Source organism: Protomyctophum parallelum (assembly GCF_964188405.1).
Source record: "Protomyctophum parallelum genome assembly, chromosome: 1".
Classification (NCBI taxonomy): Eukaryota; Metazoa; Chordata; class Actinopteri; order Myctophiformes; family Myctophidae; genus Protomyctophum; species Protomyctophum parallelum.
Genome location: NC_139697.1, coordinates 98,850,467 through 98,870,688, shown reverse-complemented (window position 1 = coordinate 98,870,688; position 20,222 = coordinate 98,850,467). Strand labels below are relative to the sequence as shown.

At 41.6% G+C, this 20,222-nt stretch overlaps 2 protein-coding genes and 1 pseudogene across 3 annotated transcripts in view; all 3 read right to left on the bottom strand.

The window, feature by feature from the left end:
• LOC310855860 (cationic amino acid transporter 2-like) overlaps positions 1-11,377 on the bottom strand; it is a gene marked incomplete at both ends in the record, with an annotated part of 35,935 nt that extends 24,558 nt beyond the window's left edge. Inside the window, 3 exons of the mRNA XM_083761025.1 lie at positions 9,176-9,331; positions 10,573-10,819; positions 11,372-11,377. Coding sequence (XP_083617151.1) covers positions 9,176-9,331; positions 10,573-10,819; positions 11,372-11,377 — 409 coding nt within the window. The remainder of the gene's footprint in view (positions 1-9,175; positions 9,332-10,572; positions 10,820-11,371) is intronic.
• Positions 6,793-8,172, bottom strand: LOC310870995 (E3 ubiquitin-protein ligase TRIM35-like; the record flags this gene model as incomplete). Its single annotated transcript, XM_083782422.1, has 1 exon — positions 6,793-8,172. The coding sequence occupies one exon, from the start codon at positions 8,170-8,172 to the stop codon at positions 6,793-6,795; it is 1,380 nt and encodes a 459-aa protein (XP_083638548.1).
• Positions 11,378-13,156: 1,779 nt separating the features above from the next.
• Positions 13,157-20,222, bottom strand: part of LOC310855850 (cationic amino acid transporter 2-like) — a 234,442-nt pseudogene continuing 227,376 nt past the window's right edge. The window contains exons 7-12 of the transcript in view: positions 20,155-20,222; positions 19,033-19,135; positions 17,763-17,899; positions 15,645-15,811; positions 14,291-14,399; positions 13,157-13,302 (exon numbers count right to left, since the gene is read on the bottom strand). The exon at positions 20,155-20,222 is cut by the window's right edge and continues 68 nt beyond it. The product of the transcript in view is annotated as a cationic amino acid transporter 2-like (transcript). The remainder of the gene's footprint in view (positions 13,303-14,290; positions 14,400-15,644; positions 15,812-17,762; positions 17,900-19,032; positions 19,136-20,154) is intronic.

The window sequence follows — 20,222 nt, the reverse complement described above, 5'->3', positions numbered from 1 at the left end:
CAAAACATACAGTACACATGCAGCTTAGAACTCTACAGACAGGTACAGTCACTGAACATGTTTAATTTACTGCCAGTCAATAATTAATAGGGCTGCCGGTAAGGATCATTTCATATTGGATAATAGGTATTCAACAACAGAGCAATTTAGGGGCAGTCAACAAAGAGCTCAACTTGATCTGTAATTTGTATTTTCAAATGCTTTTAAACCTAATGATAATGGGCTCAACAAACTCTACATTGTGCAGCGCAATGTAAGGATGTTTCTAAAATTGCAGGACAAAATTGGGATTAAACGGATGCTGTGAAAATGGCCGCTCTAGAAGCTCACAACACTGTGCGGAGCGACTCATTCTGTGTGCTTGTAGATCTGCTATTTCCACTAGTTTGGCTCCCCGGGAAAAAGTCTAATCTCTCTGTGATAGTTGGCCGAACGGTCAAGGCTCAAAAAAGACAGTTAAAGAGTCCAAGAATGCCCTTTTGGGAGTTTAATTCACCTTTCAGAACACCAGCAGTCCAGTTCACACTATACAACCAAACACCAGCAGTCCAGTTCACACTATACAACCAAACACCAGCAGTCCAGTTCACACTATACAACCGTGCAGCCTCGACAAAGACGAAAAGAAAACAAGATTGGCCAAAATAACAGTTGTACAAACAGAAACACACTTTGAGGACAACACTATATGGAACAACAGCTACACAGACGAGAAGCTGTAACAGAACAAACCCTTATGCTGCGTTCACATGGAATCAGCTGGACGGCACGGAACGGTAAAAAGATGAAATATTGTAACTTTGATGCCTGTTCTGTTTACCGTCCTGCTCCCGTCCACTAGAATGACTCAGGCAGGCTGTTACCTGTTAGTGTCAACCACGGTCTAACTGCCTCTGATAACCTGCAGCCTGCAGGGTCCCTTTTATAGGGAGTGAGACGTACCAAATCACATCACAGCAGTTAACTCACAATAAGCACAAACACAAGGCCGATGAGTTAACACGCCATTACTGAAGGTTTTAACAAACCAACTTAAACATGAATTTCCAGACATCCATTCATACACAAACTATAGTCTCTTTTTAAATAAGATTGCTCTGGAATCAAACACCCCTCCTCCTCCTCCCTCTCTGCAGAACTTAATGGCACCTTCCCAATCAACAGGACTGCTCCTGCAGAGTGCAGAGGGGAGAGGTGAGGTGACTCACAATCAATTCACCTTCGGTTCAATAGATCAACATATTTAATCCCATGAATAGTAGTATATGTAACTGCTCCTAAACCATCTTCATCCATGGCAGAAATAAGACAACGTCCCAACTGATATCACTGAGGGCTTTTTATTTATCCCAATTAAGCGACAACCGTGAAAAACTGCAACAAAAACATAACAATATTCTTTTAAATACAATGAAATATGAATGTCCTCGTCAGTCAATCCTGATGTCCGTATTATATAAACACAATGAAATGTACACAAACAATAAACACAAACAAATACACGATACAATGGCAATATAACTTTTACAGAGACAAACAAAACAACTGGGAACATACCGTATGCGCCTTCTGCACAGACTTTTAGGAGTTCAGTTAAGTTCTTGTTCTTTTTTATATTATTTTCTTATCTTTTGTGGAGACTCTCTGACATGAGAGAGCTCCTCTCTTTACCTCTGCTCTGTTTGTTCTGCTCTTAACATGCCCAAGACCCAACAGGTGATTGAAATGAGGTGATTAGAGCAGGTGAGCCTAATTCAACAGCCCACAAATACAGAGCACAGTAGATGGCGCTATCTCACCATGCATTTACCATATGTACCCAAATAAACACACATATAATGTTCACATATACATTTTCAGAAAGGTGAGCAATAAAATAGAATATCCCAAAATACCCATTGCTGGGACAGCTACAGTATACTACAGTAGTATATGAGTGTTCTTCAGTACTGTAGTACCACAATTTAGGCATTTAGCAGACGCTCTTAATCCAGAGCGACTTACATTTAAGCAAGATCAAAAGCATGGGAATACATCACATAAAAGCATTTATCATGAAACATGCGTAAGCTAAGAAGGTAACAGTGGAATATCTATATGATGAAACTATACATACACTATACATAATAAACTATGCATATTCACTACTATGCTATACATATATGTACTATGGCGTGCTATGACTATATACAATACAATTATAGTGCTGTCTACATAACATGCTATAAGTCTGTGTCAAATGCTATCTAAGCCAACAGAAATGCTATCTAAGGGGTTAGGGTAAGTGCTATGGGCCATGATGGAGTCTGAAAAGGTGGGTTTTCAGGCTACGGCGGAAGATTGGGAGTGATGCTGCAGTTCTGACTGCAATGGGAAGTGCATTCCACAGTTTTGGAGCCAGAAGGGAGAAGAGTTTGGGACGTGTGGAGCGTTGTCCCGGCGTTTTTAGTGAGGGTACTTCCAGTTTCCCTGCGTTGGCTGATCTGAGTGCGCGGGAGGGTTTGTAGGGTTCAATCATACTTGTAAGATATGGGGGAGCCATACCTTTGGTTGCTTTGAATGCCAGCATCAGAGTTTTGTATTCTGTGCGGGCAGCGACCGGGAGCCAGTGGAGGGAGCGGAGCAGGGGGGAGACATGTGAGAATTTTGGCTGGTTGAAGACCAAGCGAGCTGCTGCATTTTGGATCAGCTGGAGAGGCTTAAGTGCACATGCTGGTAGGCCAGTAAGGAGGGAGTTACAATAGTCGAGTTTTGACAAGACTGTTGTCTGGATTAGGAGCTGGGCTGATTCCTGGGTGAGGAACGGTCTAATTCGTCGTATGTTATAGAGTGTGAACCTACATGATCGAGTGACAGCTGTGATGTGAGCTTTGAACGAGAGCTGACTGTCCAGGACAACACCAAGATTCCTGGCTGTTGGGACAGACGTTACCAGGGCGTTGTCTACGGAAATAGTTAGCTCCCGCTAGCTCCCGTCTTCCGGAAACGAGCTGATCAGAGAGTCTAGTTCTTCCAGGAAGTTCCCGAGAGTTCCAGGAGGGCGATATAGCACAATGAGGATGAGGGGGACTGGCTGTGATATTGAGATAGCATGAAATTCACATGTGGACAGAGAAAGGTGAGAGAGATTTAAGACACGGAAATTCCATTTGGGGGATGTTAGTAGCCCTGTACCCCCCCCTGTGCCTGTTTGGCGAGGGGTGTGGGTGAAGTTGTGTGAAACAGAGAGCGCGGCGGGAGTTGCAGTGTTATCTGGGGTGATCCAGGTTTCAGTCAGAGCAAGGAAATGCAGAGACTTGAGGGAGGCGTGGCCTGAAATGAATTCAGGCATATTCTTTTTGGTAGCTGCGTGGCAGTTCCATAGTCCTCCCTCCACCACAATATGGTGACTGGGTGAACGAGCTGGATAGATGAGATTTGACGGATCTCTGTGACTGGAGAAGTAGTGTCTAGGGCGACATGAGGAGGACAGTATAGGGACGGTGGGAAAGCACATTCTAAACAGGTATAAGAGATAATAATAATAATAATAAAGTAATAATAATAATAATAATAAGGTACAATAATAATAAGGTACAACTAGTAATTATAACATAATAATAGGAAGTAGGAAATAAGTTGATACAGAACCCCTAGGACGGCCTCCTTCGATGTGTCTGGATGTGTCTGGGTGTCCAGGTCTTTGGATTGGACACTAGGCTATATTAGTCGGCCTATGTGATTTTTTGGGTTGGAAATTGGAACGATACAGCGGAGAAATTGGAACGATACAGCGGAGAAATTGGAACGATACAGAGAGGAGATTGGAAAGGTACAATTTGACTAAGTAAGTAAAAACACAGACAGAAGACAAGTACAAGAATAATAAAGAGAGGAAAAAGTATAGAAAAAGGTTTGGAGTATTGAGTTCACTCACTGTGTACCAAGTAGCCGGTTAACAAAGCAAGTGCAGAGGTGAGACCTGTTACCACCTGGTATGGATGTTTGTCTGCAGCCCTAAAGTCACAACTGCTGCAACAACTGAACATTTGTTCAAAGATTGTTGGACAACAACAACTTCAGAAACTTTATACATCCACGTATGATAACAGCATCCTAAGGTTAGCGAGGAATATCACCTCTAATACTAAGCATGTGTTGTATGGAGAATATAGGTTGCTACCTCAGAGAATGTGTTAATATATCATGCCGTCTTAAAGAGGCACTATGTAACTTATTTTTACTGAATAAACTGTAATTTTGTCCAATCTGTATGTTAGAGTGTGTTAATACAATATAATTTATACAATCTGTATGGTAGAGGCCTGGATATTGAAAAATAGCAGATCTACAAGCTCATATCGCGCCACCGAGTGGCGCGCTACGAGCTTGTAGGTCTGCTATTTTTTTTTTAAATAGTGAAAATATTTATTTCAGAAAATAGGAGGATTAGGAATTTTGAGTTCAGGCCTAAATGGGTTAATGCAAAAATAATGTACTGTATACAATTATGTATGGTAGAGTATGTAAATTCAATATAACTTACATAGCTTGTATTTTGTCTCCCTGTTCTTCTATTGAGACATTTAAAGTTGTGTCAAAGGTCATGATCTGGCATTAATTCTGACCAGTCATGATTAAATTAAACGTATCCCCTGAGCAAGCAGGCCGGCTCTATTAGCTCAAAAAGGTAGAAAAGGACAGTTACATACTGTATAGTATAATAAATCTGTGGTAGAAAAGGACAGTTACATACTGTATAGTATAATAAATCTGTGGTAGAAAAGGACAGTTACATACTGTATAGTATAATAAATCTGTGGTATAAAGGACAGTTACATACTGTATAGTATAATAAATCTGTGGTAGAAAAGGACAGTTACATACTGTATAGTATAATAAATCTGTGGTATAAAGGACAGTTACATACTGTAAAAAAAGGACAGTTACATACTGTATAGTATAATAAATCTGTGGTAGAAAAGGACAGTTACATACTGTATATTAGTGCAGCTTTAACTGGAAGAAACCTCTGGCAGAAATAGACTCTATAAAACGGGTGTAATATTTAACATACTGACCTGTGATCAGCGTCATATAAAATGTCATAACTTTTAATGTTTTAAACGTGGGAGTCAATGTTGATGCAACTGAACGACGTTGTGTGGTAGATCATGTTTATTTGATTTTACAAATCATTCTTATACATTATGTCTTTCATTCAGATCTGTAATTTCAACAGAGAAGGTACATATGCCTCTCTACACACTAAATAAAACAATAACGAAAAAGTACAGTGAACAGTAAAAGTATCATATATCGTACATAAGTACCCCGCAACATTATTTCTAGTTTTAATTTATAGTAGGCCTAATAATAGCCATCAATTGATTAATATTACATTTTATACTGTTGATAGTTTCATCATCATGTCTAACTCTGTGTGTGTGTGTGTGTGTGTGTGTGTGTGTGTGTGTGTGTGTGTGTGTGTGTGTGTGTGTGTGTGTGTGTGTGTGTGTGTGTGTGTGTGTGTCAGGATCATAGAGTGACAGCTTTCCTCTGTTCCAGTTCAGCGTGACTCTGATTAGGCATGCACCGAATGGGACATTCTTTGCCGAAAACCGAATACCCGAATAAGATTAATATTATATATCGTTCATGTTTTTTTTTTTTTACCAGTTTTTGTACCATTGCTGTCATGGCCGTAACTTTGTTGTAGAGCTACATGAATGGTAAAAGACATGATTACAGTTTGATCATGTCATGCATCACCAGTTCACCACAATACATTTTTTTTTACGGAAGGTAACCCCGGTTCTTTGGCAATTCAGCAGATCTACAAGTTGTAGATCTGCTATTTTCAGTATGCAACCAAGTGTAAAATGACTTATATTTGATCTTTAGTTTTTTATTTGTTGACGAAATTGTCAATATATTTAGTCATCATACATGTAGCTTAGTTTTCATTTAGTTTCCATTTAGTTTTCGTCAGTGAAAAAGGTAGTCGACAGACATTTTTCGTCTTAGATTTAGTCGGCGAAAACACTGGTAGAATCTGCTTCAGGTCTTAAAGGGAAATTCCACTAATTCTAAACATTTTTCAATGTCATTATATATACCTTAGAGTTGTTGAGTTGGAAATAATAAAAAGTCCCCCCATTCTGTGTTGCCTAGAACTGGAGGTCTGGAAATCATTAACATTATGAAGTACATCTCAGTGACATCACAAAGATGTACTTCATAATGTTAATGATTTTTATCAGACCTCCAGTTCTAGGAAACACATAATGGGGGGGGGGGGGGGGGGGGGGGGGACTTATTATTATTTCCACACAACTCTAAGGTATATTAATGACATAGTAAAATGTTGAAAATGAGTGGTATTCCCCTTTAACAGGTTAATTTATACACCTAAACCCCAATATTATAACATCAATTGGCATTAACATGGTCAGTAATATCATCAGGTTATTAACCCATTTTGACCTGAGATCAGATTAAAAAAAATGTCTTCTACGATTTTTCAAAAATAGCAGACCTACAAGCTCGTAGCGCGCCACTCGGTGGTGCGCTACGAGCTTGTAGATCTGCTATTTTTCAATAGCTAAAGCATAACATAATGCTAACACCAAAAGGGGTTCCCGCCCAAAATGGGTTAATGTTAACATTATTACCATTATTGATTGATCAAGATGCTCTATCAATCTATCATTTATCATCATCATATAATTATCGTCTTTGTCTTCATCATCATCATCATCATCATCATCATCATCATCAGAATCATCATGTCCAGAGTTACATTGTCCAGAGTTAGACAGATCTAGGTAAGATCTTCAGAGTACCACCAGGACCAGTGTGAATGACTGGAAAGAGTGTGTCAGTGAACCTGTGTGTGAAGGTGTGTATGTGTGTGTTAGTATCAGGATCACAGAATGACAGCTTTCCTTCATTCCAGTCCAGTTGGACTCTGATCCTCTGAGGCTTCTGCTTCAATGAGAGAACCCTGGATGACCATGAGGAGGCTGCTCTGTATTTACCTTCATGTAAGTATATTCTCCAGTCTGGACCCCCTGTGGTTCCCTTCCTCTGAAAGGACTCTGCTAACACACCTAGATTCCAGTGTGTAATGTCTCCAACCTCAACATCCCAGCTGTGACTCCCTGAGTTAAAGCCCTCAGAACCAAGGACATAGCCCATCTGGTCAAATCTCTCTGGATTGTCAGGGAGCTTCTGTGTCTCTCCCCGTGTCACGCTGGTCAGATCATCAGACAGGGTGTATACTGGATGGGCAGTGTTGGGGTCCAGAATGACAGGAGTGTAGGAGACAATGTCCTTCATCTTGTCCCAGACTCTGAAGGCCAGGTTGCCCAGGTGTTTGGCCACGTCTATCAGTGCTCCTGAGACCGGCTGTGGGTCCTGCAGTGTGAGCTGGACTCTCTCCATCGTGGTCTTGTAGTTCTGCAGGAATGAGATGTGTTCAGCTCTCAGCTCCTCCTCTATGGCTCTGATCGTGTGTGAAATGGTTGATATGTCTCTGTTCAGACCCTCCATCTTCTTCTTCATCATCTGACTCTTCTGCTGCTCTTCCTCCCTCAGTTCGGTGATCCTGGCCTCCTCTTCATCATGTAGAAACTGATGAAGCTTCTTAAACTGTTCCTTCATCTGCGTCTCTGTGTGCCGAGTCTGGAACGTAATGTGTTCTGCTGTTTGATCGTAGTTTGTTTTAGTTTTATTAAAGACCTCCAGTTTGTCCTGTAAAGGCTTCAGTGATTTCTGGACCTCCTCCTTGTGATCCAGAGCAGCTTCATCGACGGGCCTGATTCTGTGGCCGGTGTGTTTTTTAGAATCTCGACACACAAGACACACTGGCTGTTGGCATTCCAGACAGAACAGTTTGAGTTTCTCAGCATGCAGACTGCAGAGATCCTCAGAGCCTGCTGACGTTCTCTGATGTCTCTCTTGTATGAAGGCCTCACACAGGTTCTTCAGAGCCAGGTTACGAGGTGGACGATCCGTCAAAGATATGTCCTTACAAACGGGACACTCCTTTATTGTCTTCCCTTTCCACCAGTCCTGCAGACAGGCTTTACAGAAGCTGTGGCTACACAACAGGAGAACGGGATCTTTAAAGATGTCACAGCACACAGGACAGGAATAGTCCTCTTCAGAGAGAGACGACTTGGAAGCCATTTTAACAAACATTCGTTCACGCAGTCAACAAGGAACTCTGCCAGTCAGTCGTGGTAACACTCCCTCTTCCAGAATGCTCCCTGAAGTTTACTTTCACTTTGAGTCCCGTTTCTTGTTAAAGTCCATTCAGTTGACAGACAGAGTCAGCAGCAGGTTCCAGTGGTCTGGGTCAGTATTAACTCCTGTAGCTTTTGGAAAGACAGTCTGTCCTTCCTCACTGGACGTCGTTGTGTGTTTGATCTGAATGTGAATCTGATCGTCTGTCTCACTATGAGTCAGGCAAGAGGTGGAGCTGCCTTTGACAGACCTGTTGTAAAGTGCGCACGCCCACACATGTACTGTAGGTGTGTGTTCACACACACACACACACACACACACACACACACACACACACACACACACACACACACACACACACACACACACACACACACACACACACACACCGTATACTCCACACATTGAATTGTTTGAATGAGAAAGGACGGTCTTTTTATATTTATTATATTTAGTACAGACAATAAAGGTAGCAGAATGAAAAGGTTGTGTTCTTATGGTGTCAGAGTGAACTTTGACTGTTCAAAGTGCTTTACAACAAACCGTACGCCTCACATTAACCCTTTAACAGCACTCCGTCCGTCCGTGTGTGTGTGTGTGTGTGTGTGTGTGTGTGTGTGTGTGTGTGTGTGAGAGTGAGTGAGTGAGTGAGAGAGAGAGAGATCAGACACTGCTGCAGGGGATGAATTGCCTAATCAAGAGAGAGAGAGACAGAGAGAGAGAGAGAGGAGTGTGCGTGTGTGTGCGTGCGTGGTGTGTGTGTGTGTGTGTGTGTGTGTGTGTGTGTGTGTGTGTGTGTGTGTGTGTGTGTGTGTGTGTGTGTGTGTGTGTGTGTGTGTGTGTGTGTGTGTGTGTGTGTGTGTAAAATCATCACATTCCGTATAATATAATTATATAGTATAATTAAAACAATATATATATATATATACTTGCTGCAGGCACTTGCCTGCCAGCAGCATTATGAGTCCAGCTGCGGTGAAGTCTGGGTACGGAGCCAGTCCTGGTAGGTCCATGGCAGCATCTCTGCCCAGGGAGGTGGCCATCACGCTGCCTATGAGGTCATCAAATGTCCCTGTCCACGCCCTGGCTACACTGGATGTCCCTGAGAGAGAGAGAGAGAGAGAGAGAGAGAGAGACAGAGACAGAGACAGAGAGAGAGAGAGAGAGAGAGAGAGAGAGAGAGAGAGAGAGAGAGAGAGACACAGAGACAGAGACAGAGACAGAGACAGAGAGAGAGAGAGAGAGAGAGAGAGAGAGAGAGAGAGAGAGAGAGAGAGAGAGAGACACAGAGACAGAGACAGAGAGAGAGACATATTACCTTGGACAGCAGAAAAGGTTTTACTCCCTATAGCTATGAATACAAGCACACTCGTCCCAAAACACACTCGCGACCTTTGAACGGTCACCAGCACGTATTCCTAAACGCAGCCTCAGTAAAACAAGGCCTAAATCTAACCTTATTCCTGACCTTAACCTCAGTAAAACAAGGTCTAAACCTAACCTTATTCCTGACCTTAACCTCAGTAAAACAAGGCCTAAACCTAACCTTATTCCTGACCTTAACCTCAGTAAAACAAGGCCTAAACCTAACCTTATTCCTGACCTTAACCTCAGTAAAACTAGGCCTAAACCTAACCTTATTCCTGACCTTAACCTCAGTGAAACAAGGCCTAAACCTAACCTTATTCCTGACCTTAACCTCAGTAAAACTAGGCCTAAACCTAACCTTATTCCTGACCTTAACCTCAGTAAAACTAGGCCTAAACCTAACCTTATTCCTGACCTTAACCTCAGTAAAACTAGGCCTAAACCTAACCTTATTCCTGACCTTATCCTCAGTGAAACTACGTAGGACAGTAAAATGAATCTTATACCTGTGACATAATAGTAATAATAACAATAAAACATAATCCTATACCTATGATGTAGGACAGTAAAATGAATCTTATACCTGTGACATATAGTAATAACAACAGTAAAACATAATCCTATACCTATGACATATAGGACAGTAAAATGAATCTTATACCTGTGACATATAGTAATAATAACAACAGTAAAACATAATCCTATACCTATGACATAGGACAGTAAAATTAATCTTATACCTGTGACATAGTAATAATAACAACAGTAAAACATAATCCTATACCTATGACGTAGGACAGTAAAATGAATCTTATACCTGTGACATATAGTAATAACAACAGTAAAACATAATCCTATACCTATGACGTAGGACAGTAAAATGAATCTTATACCTGTGACATATAGTAATAATAACAGTAAAACATAATCCTATACCTATGACATATAGTAATAATAACAGTAAAACATAATAACCTATGACGTAGGACAGCAGCAGGTTCCAGCCGGTGATGAAGGCCCAGATCTCGCCCACGGTCACGTAGCTGTAGAGGTAGGCCGAGCCCGTCTCGGGGACGCGGGCGCCGAACTCGGCGTAGCACAGGCCGGCGAACACGGAGGCCACGGCGGCTATCAGGAAGGACACGATGATGCTGGGCCCCGACACCAGCCGGGCCACCTCCCCCGACAGCACGTACACCCCGGCCCCCAGCGTGCTGCCCACCTATAGCGGGACCACCACGGGGACATTTTCATTTAGCCCATTCTGACCCGAGTTTGTAAAAAAATAGCAGACCTACAAGCTCGTAGCGCGCCACTCGGTGGCGCGCTACGAGCTTGCCCCCCTGGTCAAGAATCATGTCAAATGACAGTATCATGGCACTGTGGCAGTATCATCTACTTATCACAACACACATTAACAAAATAACACAATCTATTTACAAATGCATCATTTAGCCTAATTTGCTTTTTAACTATAACTAGACCTGTACGTGCCCGTCGGCCACCGGCCTACAGTACTTGAGAGCAATGCAACTTGGGAATCTAATAATACCCGTTGTCAACTTGTCATAGCACCCGTTTTAACTGTCTGTCTGTATGTCTGTCTGTCTGTCTGTGTCCCACATGGAGCAGTTTGCCTGTGTGTGAAGAGTGCAAACTGACTGTGAAAAGTGGAGCGGTTAAGTAATCAATTTGCAGGTGTGGGGTTGCCATGGCATCTGCCTGTGTGTGAAGACTGAAGAGGGCAAACATTCCGGACCATCGCTTTACTTACCGTCATCCAACAGGCACCAAGCAGTGGTAGAGCTCACAGCTTACACTGTCCACATCCGCATCCCAATGCACACCACTGTTTCTCATTGTCCAAACTGGACACTATAGCCTACTTGAAGTTTCATGTGAAACCGGTTGGATCTTTATACTGCAGGGAGAGAGTTCATGATGAACTGAAATTAATTTACAAAGTACAATCCCAACATGATCATACCGTAGTGAAATGTGTCAAGAGTCTGAAATCTTACAACTTGCTCATCTTCAGTTTTATTGTCACATGACAGCTTTACAGGTGTAAAAATGTGGGTGAAATTGAATAATTCTTTGGTAAAAGCTCTCTTTGCATTTTTCAGTAAAGGGAAGAAGCAAAGAGTGAAAGAAAGAAGAAGAAAAACAGGCCAGTTATTCCAGATATGAGTATAGTAAAACAATATATACTGTAGTATACCTACATACCTACGTTAGACGGAATTACAATGGAGCGAGGAAGTTAAAATAGCAGCAGATATAATAACAGATATATACAGTGGTGGAAAAAGTACATTTTGTTCTTAAGTAAAAGTATCAATACTGCAATGTAGAAACACTGTTACAAGTGGTCAAAAAGTACAAAAGTAATGGTATCTAAATGTACTTAAAGTACCAAAAGTAGAAAGTGCTAATTATGCAGAATGCCCCCATTTCACAAGTTTTCAAATGTATAACTATAAAAAGTATAACAATCTTTTGAAAATAGCAGATCTACATGCTCACATTGTGAGCTTGTAGATCTGCTGTTTTCAAATGGCCAAAATGTATTGACCTGAAGTGGTTAATATGTGTTTTGTAATAATAATCAAAATCATTAAAGTAAATTAATTGTAACTAAAGTTTTCAAATAATTGTAGTGGAGTAAAAGTACCATATTCGACTCTGAGATATAGTGGAGTAAATAGTCAAGTGAAGTAAAAGTACCTCAGATTTGTACGTATAATTTGTCAGGGGCAGTGAAATGTGTGTGACCAGCACCAGCCACGAGTTTGGATATACAACCCACTTCTGAAATAATAACCCATTAATACCTGAGACCAGATTCTACAAATGTCTTCTATAAGTTTTCGGAATAACCTATGTTTCTAGGATCAGCAGTGCTCAGAATAACCTATGTTTCTATGATCAGCAGTGCTCAGAATAACCTATGTTTCTAGGATCAGCAGTGCTCAAACTATTTCATGTCAAGGACCCCCAGAATTATCCCTATTCGGCAGCTGATCCCATCCGAAAATGTTGCCAGCCAGGCACCCCCCAGAAGCAAATATTTGAGTTAAAAACGTTATCTGTGAAAGAATACAGTATATATTCAAAGATTTGTGCCACATTTTTATTTATTTTTTTAAACATCTACAAGGAGCATTCAGTGATTTGGGTGATTTGGAAAAAAAACCCGGTCCGCCCTGTTTTTTTCTTCTTTGTAATTATTTTTTAGTCCAAAATATTGTGTTTGTGTCATGAGTTGTCACGACTCGAGTTGGCTTTGTCCGCGGCGTAAACGTCTTTAAATAAATACTTTTTGAAATGTCTATGAGGAAAATGAACGGAGAATCATTTCCTGGGCCCTGGTAGGGGGCGGGACTGCGACGCTCTATAGTAGGGAGGATTATCACAACAAAACAAAAAAAGAAGTGATATTTGAATTAAGTGAAATCACTGAATATACCTTTAACATAATGGCTAGAGTGGTTAAAAGCTAAGCTGACACAGGTACGTTCCAGGTCTTAATGGGTTGCCAACAGTGAAATGTATCACATCACAGGTCAGGCATAGAGAAGTTGTCAAACTTTGGCTCCATGTTTGCGTTGATGCTTTGAACGTTGACGTGTTGACTGTGCGCGTTCTGATTCCGCTGCTTTTGCACACTGTGCTGCATGCCGTAACAAAAGTAGATGAGCAAACCTGTAAAACAATTAAGAAAAGTGTGTTATTATGTGTTATTATTTGATGTATTGGGCAAAAACCTCCATCCATCTTTAACCGCTTATCCGTAGTCGGGTCGCGGGGGCAACAGCCCCAGCAGAGCGCTCCAGACTTCCCTCTATCCAGAGCCATTCTCTCATCTCCATTTTAATTTGTTGTGTTTTTTCGTATAGATTATGAATGCCCTACTTGACCGTACTACAGCGCAGATCCACCTGTGGTGCATCGATCGGCTTTGTTGGGCGTCTATCCGAAACACAATTGGCTCAGGGGATGGAAGCAGATATTGATATTGGTCATTGCACATACTCTTATACGGGCTGGGGCAGCGCATGTCAGCAGGGAGTGTTGGATTGAGGAGTAGTCCTCCCGGAGAGGGTTCCTCACTCAGGATACAACAGTATGTCCTCCCGGTGGGGGCTCCTCACTGGGAGGTTGAGTCAGTAGGATACAACAGTACCTCCTCCCGGTGGGGGCTCCTCACTGGGAGGTTGAGTCAGTAGGATACAACAGTACCTCCTCCCGGTGGGGGCTCCTCACTGGCAGGTTGAGTCAGTAGGATACAACAGTACCTCCTCCCGGTGGGGGCTCCTCACTGGCAGGTTGAGTCAGTAGGATACAACAGTATCTCCTCCCGGAGAGGGATCCTCAGTAGGATACAACAGCAGTGACAACACAGACATGTGTGTAGGGAGGAATTAAATGGCATAACGATTAAATTAGGGAGACAAAGCGAGTGAAAACTGTTGGCTACCCGTACAAAAAGAAAATCCACAAGAATGCGGTTCAAAGCGACACGTTTTGAGCTTGTAGATCTGCTACTTTTGCTATACTTTGTGAATTAGAATGCTGAACATGTACGGGTTTGGACATAATGTGATATGAGGTTTCCACCCGACAGAAACGATCTTTAATTGATGCGCGTTCATGATAATAATAATAATAATAATAGTCTCAGTCTCCATACCTACGGTCATCCAAATGGCATAGCGGATCCAGGTGTCAGATCCCAGCTGGACCATCAGGTAGATGTTTACAAACGTGCTGAATATGGGAAGCAAGGGCACCAAGGGAACCTGGAGAAATACAGGTCAAACTGTTAAGACTCAGATAACCACCTAAGCCCTATATTGATGATACGGATTTTCATTCTAACCTGTCGTGAATGAATTGACCCAAATATTATCTATTCATGCTCAACATTATTTGTATTCAATCCACGTGCCGTCTGAGATCTGGAATTCTGTGTCATTTTCAATGAGTGTAGACGATAGCGCATCCAACGGAGCATGCAGAATATGACATTCATGGATTTACTCTTTTAGACATCATTTTGTGCCACAAAATGTTAGCCTGGACTCGCTCGAGTTCCCTGATTTGTTTTGTCACTTCACTGTACTCTTGACAAATCAAATCACGGAACGCAGAAAATCAGACTGGAAACCAGGCTAACACAATTGTGTACATTTCATGAAGTTAACTAAATTCAACAAAGAGGCAGGAATTTACAGCTCTAGGTTACTACTTTCTATCTGTGTGGGGATTCAATGACCAAAACCTACCATGAAAGCAGCCTTGGAGGTGCTCTGAGGTTGTCTGCATATTAAAGGACCACTTCACCACTTTTCAACCCATCTTCATATAATAGGTCCTCACTAATAATCATGAAAAAATGGCACGATTATTTTCTACTCAGTCTGTGTCTCATAGGAGGGCTGTGGGCAGTTTAGAAACTGTCTTCCAGTGACATCATCAGGCAGATTTCTTTTTTTACAAGATTTCTTTACAAAAATGTTTCGATTTTTATTATCGTAAGAACAATGGCTTCCATTTTCGCATTGCAACTTTTCAGGACTAGAAAGCCTGCAGTTTCTATTAGCTTGTATTCCCCATCGATGATGTCACTGGAAGACGGTTCTGAACTGGCCACAGCCTTCCTATGAGACACAGACTGAGTAGAAAGAAATTGCGCCATATTTTCCATGATTATTTGTGAGGACCTATTATATGAAGATAGGTTGAAATGTGGTGAAGTGGTCCTTTAACAACCTACCATGAAAGCAGCCTTGGAGGTGCTCTGAGGTTGTCTCCATATCAACAACCTACCATGAAAGCAGCCTTGGAGGTGCTCTGAGGTTGTCTCCATATCAACAACAACCTACCATGAAAGCAGCCTTGGAGGTGCTCTGAGGTTGTCTCCATATCAACAACCTACCATGAAAGCAGCCTTGGAGGTGCTCTGAGGTTGTCTCCATATCAACAACCTACCATGAAAGCAGCCTTGGAGGTGCTCTGAGGTTGTCTCCATATCAACAACCTACCATGAAAGCAGCCTTGGAGGTGCTCTGAGGTTGTCTCCATAAGCCCAGGGCGGTGAGCACCAGCAGCGCTGTGAGCACGGTGACCCCCAGGACGCTCCACCACTCCTGGCTCTGCAGGGAGGCTGCAGCCTGGCTGATGAGGAGGCTCAGCAGAACAGCTAACAGGACTGTATATAAACAAATAAATGGTGCATTTATGTAGCACCTTTATTCATACATTCATTTACATAGATTGTGCATTACATTCACACACATTCACACACATGGCGGAAACCATGCAAGGCACCAACCAGCACATCAGGAGCAATTATGGGTTCAGTGTCTTCCTCAAGGACACTTCGACAGTAACTCTGGGGGAGCCCGGGTTCGAACTGGGAACCTTGCGGTTGCCATCCGGCCACTCTACCCCTGATCCACCGCCAATAAATGTAAAGTTATTTGTCATATCTGCCCTCTGCAAGTTTTGATAACGAAGCCCAAAAGTATATGTATTCGTATGTCCAATGCCAAAAAACCCCCACAATTAAATCATCAATCACAATTATTTGCATGACAATTAGTGGTCTACTTAAATGTCATCGTGAAAGCTCTATTGGTTAGTGCTGCCTCCATTATATGAAGATACTACACATAATACACAACACATTCAAACATTTATGACACTATAGTAAGAATACATTTTACAATTTTACAATTTAGCAGACGCACTTAATCCAGAGCGATTTACATTAGGCAAGAACCAAAAAAGCATGGGAATACATCACATATATAGAATGCATTTATCATGAAACATGCATGCATAAGCTAAGAACGTAACTAGAACATAATGACACTATACATACAGTATAAACTATACATATATACTATAGGCTACTATGCTATACATTATGTACTATGACGTGGGTCAGAACATATCTATATAATGACACTATACATATAAACTATACATAATACTATGCTATACATTATGTACTATGACGTGGGTCAGCGGTGGCCTAAGGGTTAGAGGAGCGCCCTTGTTGCTGAAAGGTTGCCGGTTCGATTCCCCAGACGGGCAGGAAAACTCTGGGTGGGGAAGTGATTGTCATCACTCACCCAACACCGCTGAAGTGCTCTTGAGCAAGGCACTGAACCCCCAACTGCTCCCCCTGGAGTAGTATAAGACTGTGGTTGTACTGGTGTGTGTGTGTGTGTGTGTGTGTGTGTGTGTGTGTGTGTGTGTGTGTGTGTGTGTGTGTGTGTGTGTGTGTGTGTGTGTGTGTGTGTGTGTGTGTTTTTTGTGCAGGGCATTGCTGAAAATGAGCACCTGTGCTCAGCTACTTCCCTGGGTAAATTAATAATATAGTGCTATGACTACATGCAATGCAATTATTGTGCTGTCTACATCATGACATGCTATAAGTCTGTTTCAAATGCTATCCAAGTCTAGAAATGCTACCTAAGATGATGTCATACTCATTATAACTGTCACGTTGGATGAGGTTCCATAGTAAGATGATGTCATACTCATTATAACTGTCACGTTGGATGAGGTTCCATAGTAAGATGATGTCATACTCATTATAACTGTCACGTTGGATGAGGTTCGATAGTAAGATGATGTCATACTCATTATAACTGTCACGTTGGATGAGGTTCCATAGTAAGATGATGTCATACTCATTATAACTGCCACGTTGGATGAGGTTCGATAGTAAGATGATGTCATACTCATTATAACTGTCACGTTGGATGAGGTTCCATAGTAAGATGATGTCATACTCATTATAACTGTCACGTTGGATGAGGTTCGATAGTAAGATGATGTCATACTCATTATAACTGTCACGTTGGATGAGGTTCCATAGTAAGATGATGTCATACTCATTATAACTGTCACGTTGGATGAGGTTCGATAGTAAGATGATGTCATACTCATTATAACTGTCACGTTGGATGAGGTTCCATAGTAAGATGATGTCATACTCATTATAACTGTCACGTTGGATGAGGTTCCATAGTAAGATGATGTCATACTCATTATAACTGTCACGTTGGATGAGGTTCCATAGTAAGATGATGTCATACTCATTATAACTGTCACGTTGGATGGGGTTCCATAGTAAGATGATGTCATACTCATTATAACTGCCAGCACTGTCACGTTGGATGAGGTTCGAGCGGTGGGTTGTGACGGAGGAAACAAAAGCCCGGCCACCGTGAAGGACTCTTCTGGACTGGACTGGACTGGTTCTTCACTTAGATCAGCCTCGTACCTGTCAGTAAGACAGCAGATATGATTCAACCATCGGATGGCATTGGTCAGTGGTGGACAAAGTACTTACTTTTCAAAGTACAAATACAAGTACAAATACAAGTAAAAGTCCAGACATTCAACATTTACTCGAGTAAATGAAGTACTGGCTTCAAAATAGTATGAACAGTATACTCATTATGCAGAATCATGTTCTATTTCATTCTTCAAATGTATTAAACATCTTTTGAAAATAGCCGATACACATTGTGAGCTTGTAGATCGGCAATTAAAAAAATGTCAATGTACACAGGGCTGAAGTGGTTAATGTATGTTTATTTGTAATTATAATCAAAATCTTCAAAGTAATTAGTAACTAAAGTTTTCAAATGAATATAGTGGGGTTCACACTGGCAGATACAAAAGATTCAAAGATACAAAGCCTGTTGGGCCTTTCTTGGTCCTTTTTTCCAAACTTGACTACGGTAGCGGTGGTCTCAAAAACATACGGTAAACTTTGACAGGAAAAGACTCGCTCACCGTATATAAAATAGTTATATAGCACTTACGAAGGTCTTAGGACCGAAACGTTTGCTTTTTAATTGCACTTTGAGCACAGAGCACTTTATGAGCATGATAAAATAAAATAAATAATATTTTCTTAAGAGTTTTACTTCTATTTTCTATACGGTGAGCGAGTCTTTTTCTGTCAAAGTTTCCCTTGAATACTACTCAGACAGGAGTCAGGACCCAATTAAATGCCAATGGAAACAAGCTATAGTGCTTTGTTGAGTTCAATCCTTTTAGCATTGCATTTGTATTAAACTGTACTCTTCTGTGCTTTCTTATTTTATTTGTGCAAACTGATAATAAAGTATTCAATCAATCAAATAAATCTGTGACATATTTATGATTTATGATGAATCCATATTTGATCAGGTGTCATTTGACTGCCATTATAGCAAAACACTTACAGTATGCTTATATTTAATCATGTTGACACATTTTAGCCAATGGAATACTATATACGAGAATCACACGTTAATAAAATATCACAATCATTAAAAAATTGATTCAAAGAAGTGTACCTGAGTATCAGGATACATATGGCAACGAGAGTATAGAGTACCTGAGTATCAGGATACATATGAGTACCTGAGTATCAGGATACATATGGCAACCAGAGTATAGGCAAAGAGAGTTCCAATGGACATCATGTCAACCAGGGCCTTCAGGTCAAACAGTAGAGCCATGATAGCTGGACACACACACACACACACACACACACACACACACACACACACACACACACACACACACACACACACACACACACACACACACACACACACACACACACACACACACACACACACACACACACACACACACACACACACACACACACACACACACACACACACACACACACACAATTACAGTATAAGTACAGTAAAGTACACATGCTGGCAGCTTTTTTTTTATCCCACGGTTTTTGTAACCCATTTTTTTTCACCCAGTGTCAATTGTCTAATCCTGGGCGCTCCCTACACTCCCTCTGCCAACCTGGGGAGAGCAACGGATTTACCTCATGTTTCCTTCAATGCTTGAGGAGTCCAAGCCACTTCTTTTCACCTGACAGGGGGGCAGTTTCCCAGGTTTATACCTATAAGGCCTCACTCACACCTTTCCATCTAGCATACAACATTGATGCATGCTAGATGTAAGCAAGATGTAAGTGGCATGGCATTTCCAATGGAAGTCACAAGGTTTGATACAACATTTTGGACTACAAGCTGTTGTATGGCTTTCGGCTGTGTTTCGACTGCCCCTCTCCCCCTCATACAACACAAATGTTGTGTCAAACCATGTGACTCCCATTGGAAATGCATTGCGAGCTTGCATCAGCTATACATCTCATACAACAAGCATACATCAGTCTGTTGTAAAGGTGTGAGTCAGGCCTATAAGGGTTGGACTACAGTCTATGGGTTGGACGTAGCACGTGGAAGTCAAGGAACACATTGTAATTCCAAACAGTGGTTATCCCAACCACAACCAGCCGGCTGGCCAGGGGGAGGCAGTATATAAGGATTACTGCTGATTTTTTGTGAGGGTACAGGTCTAGGGTACAAATGTTGACAAATGTGTTGACAAATATTCTCTTTTGGCGGTCCATATGACACAACCTTTTTTTAAATGGGGTTCTGACTGTAAAATACATATCAATTTGGGGGTCCTTGATATGAAAAGAACAACATGAAGTGACGGTTTTACCTGCTACGACCCCAGACACCAGAGTGGCGATGACAGGACTCTGTCTGTCACTCATCTGACTGAGAGGC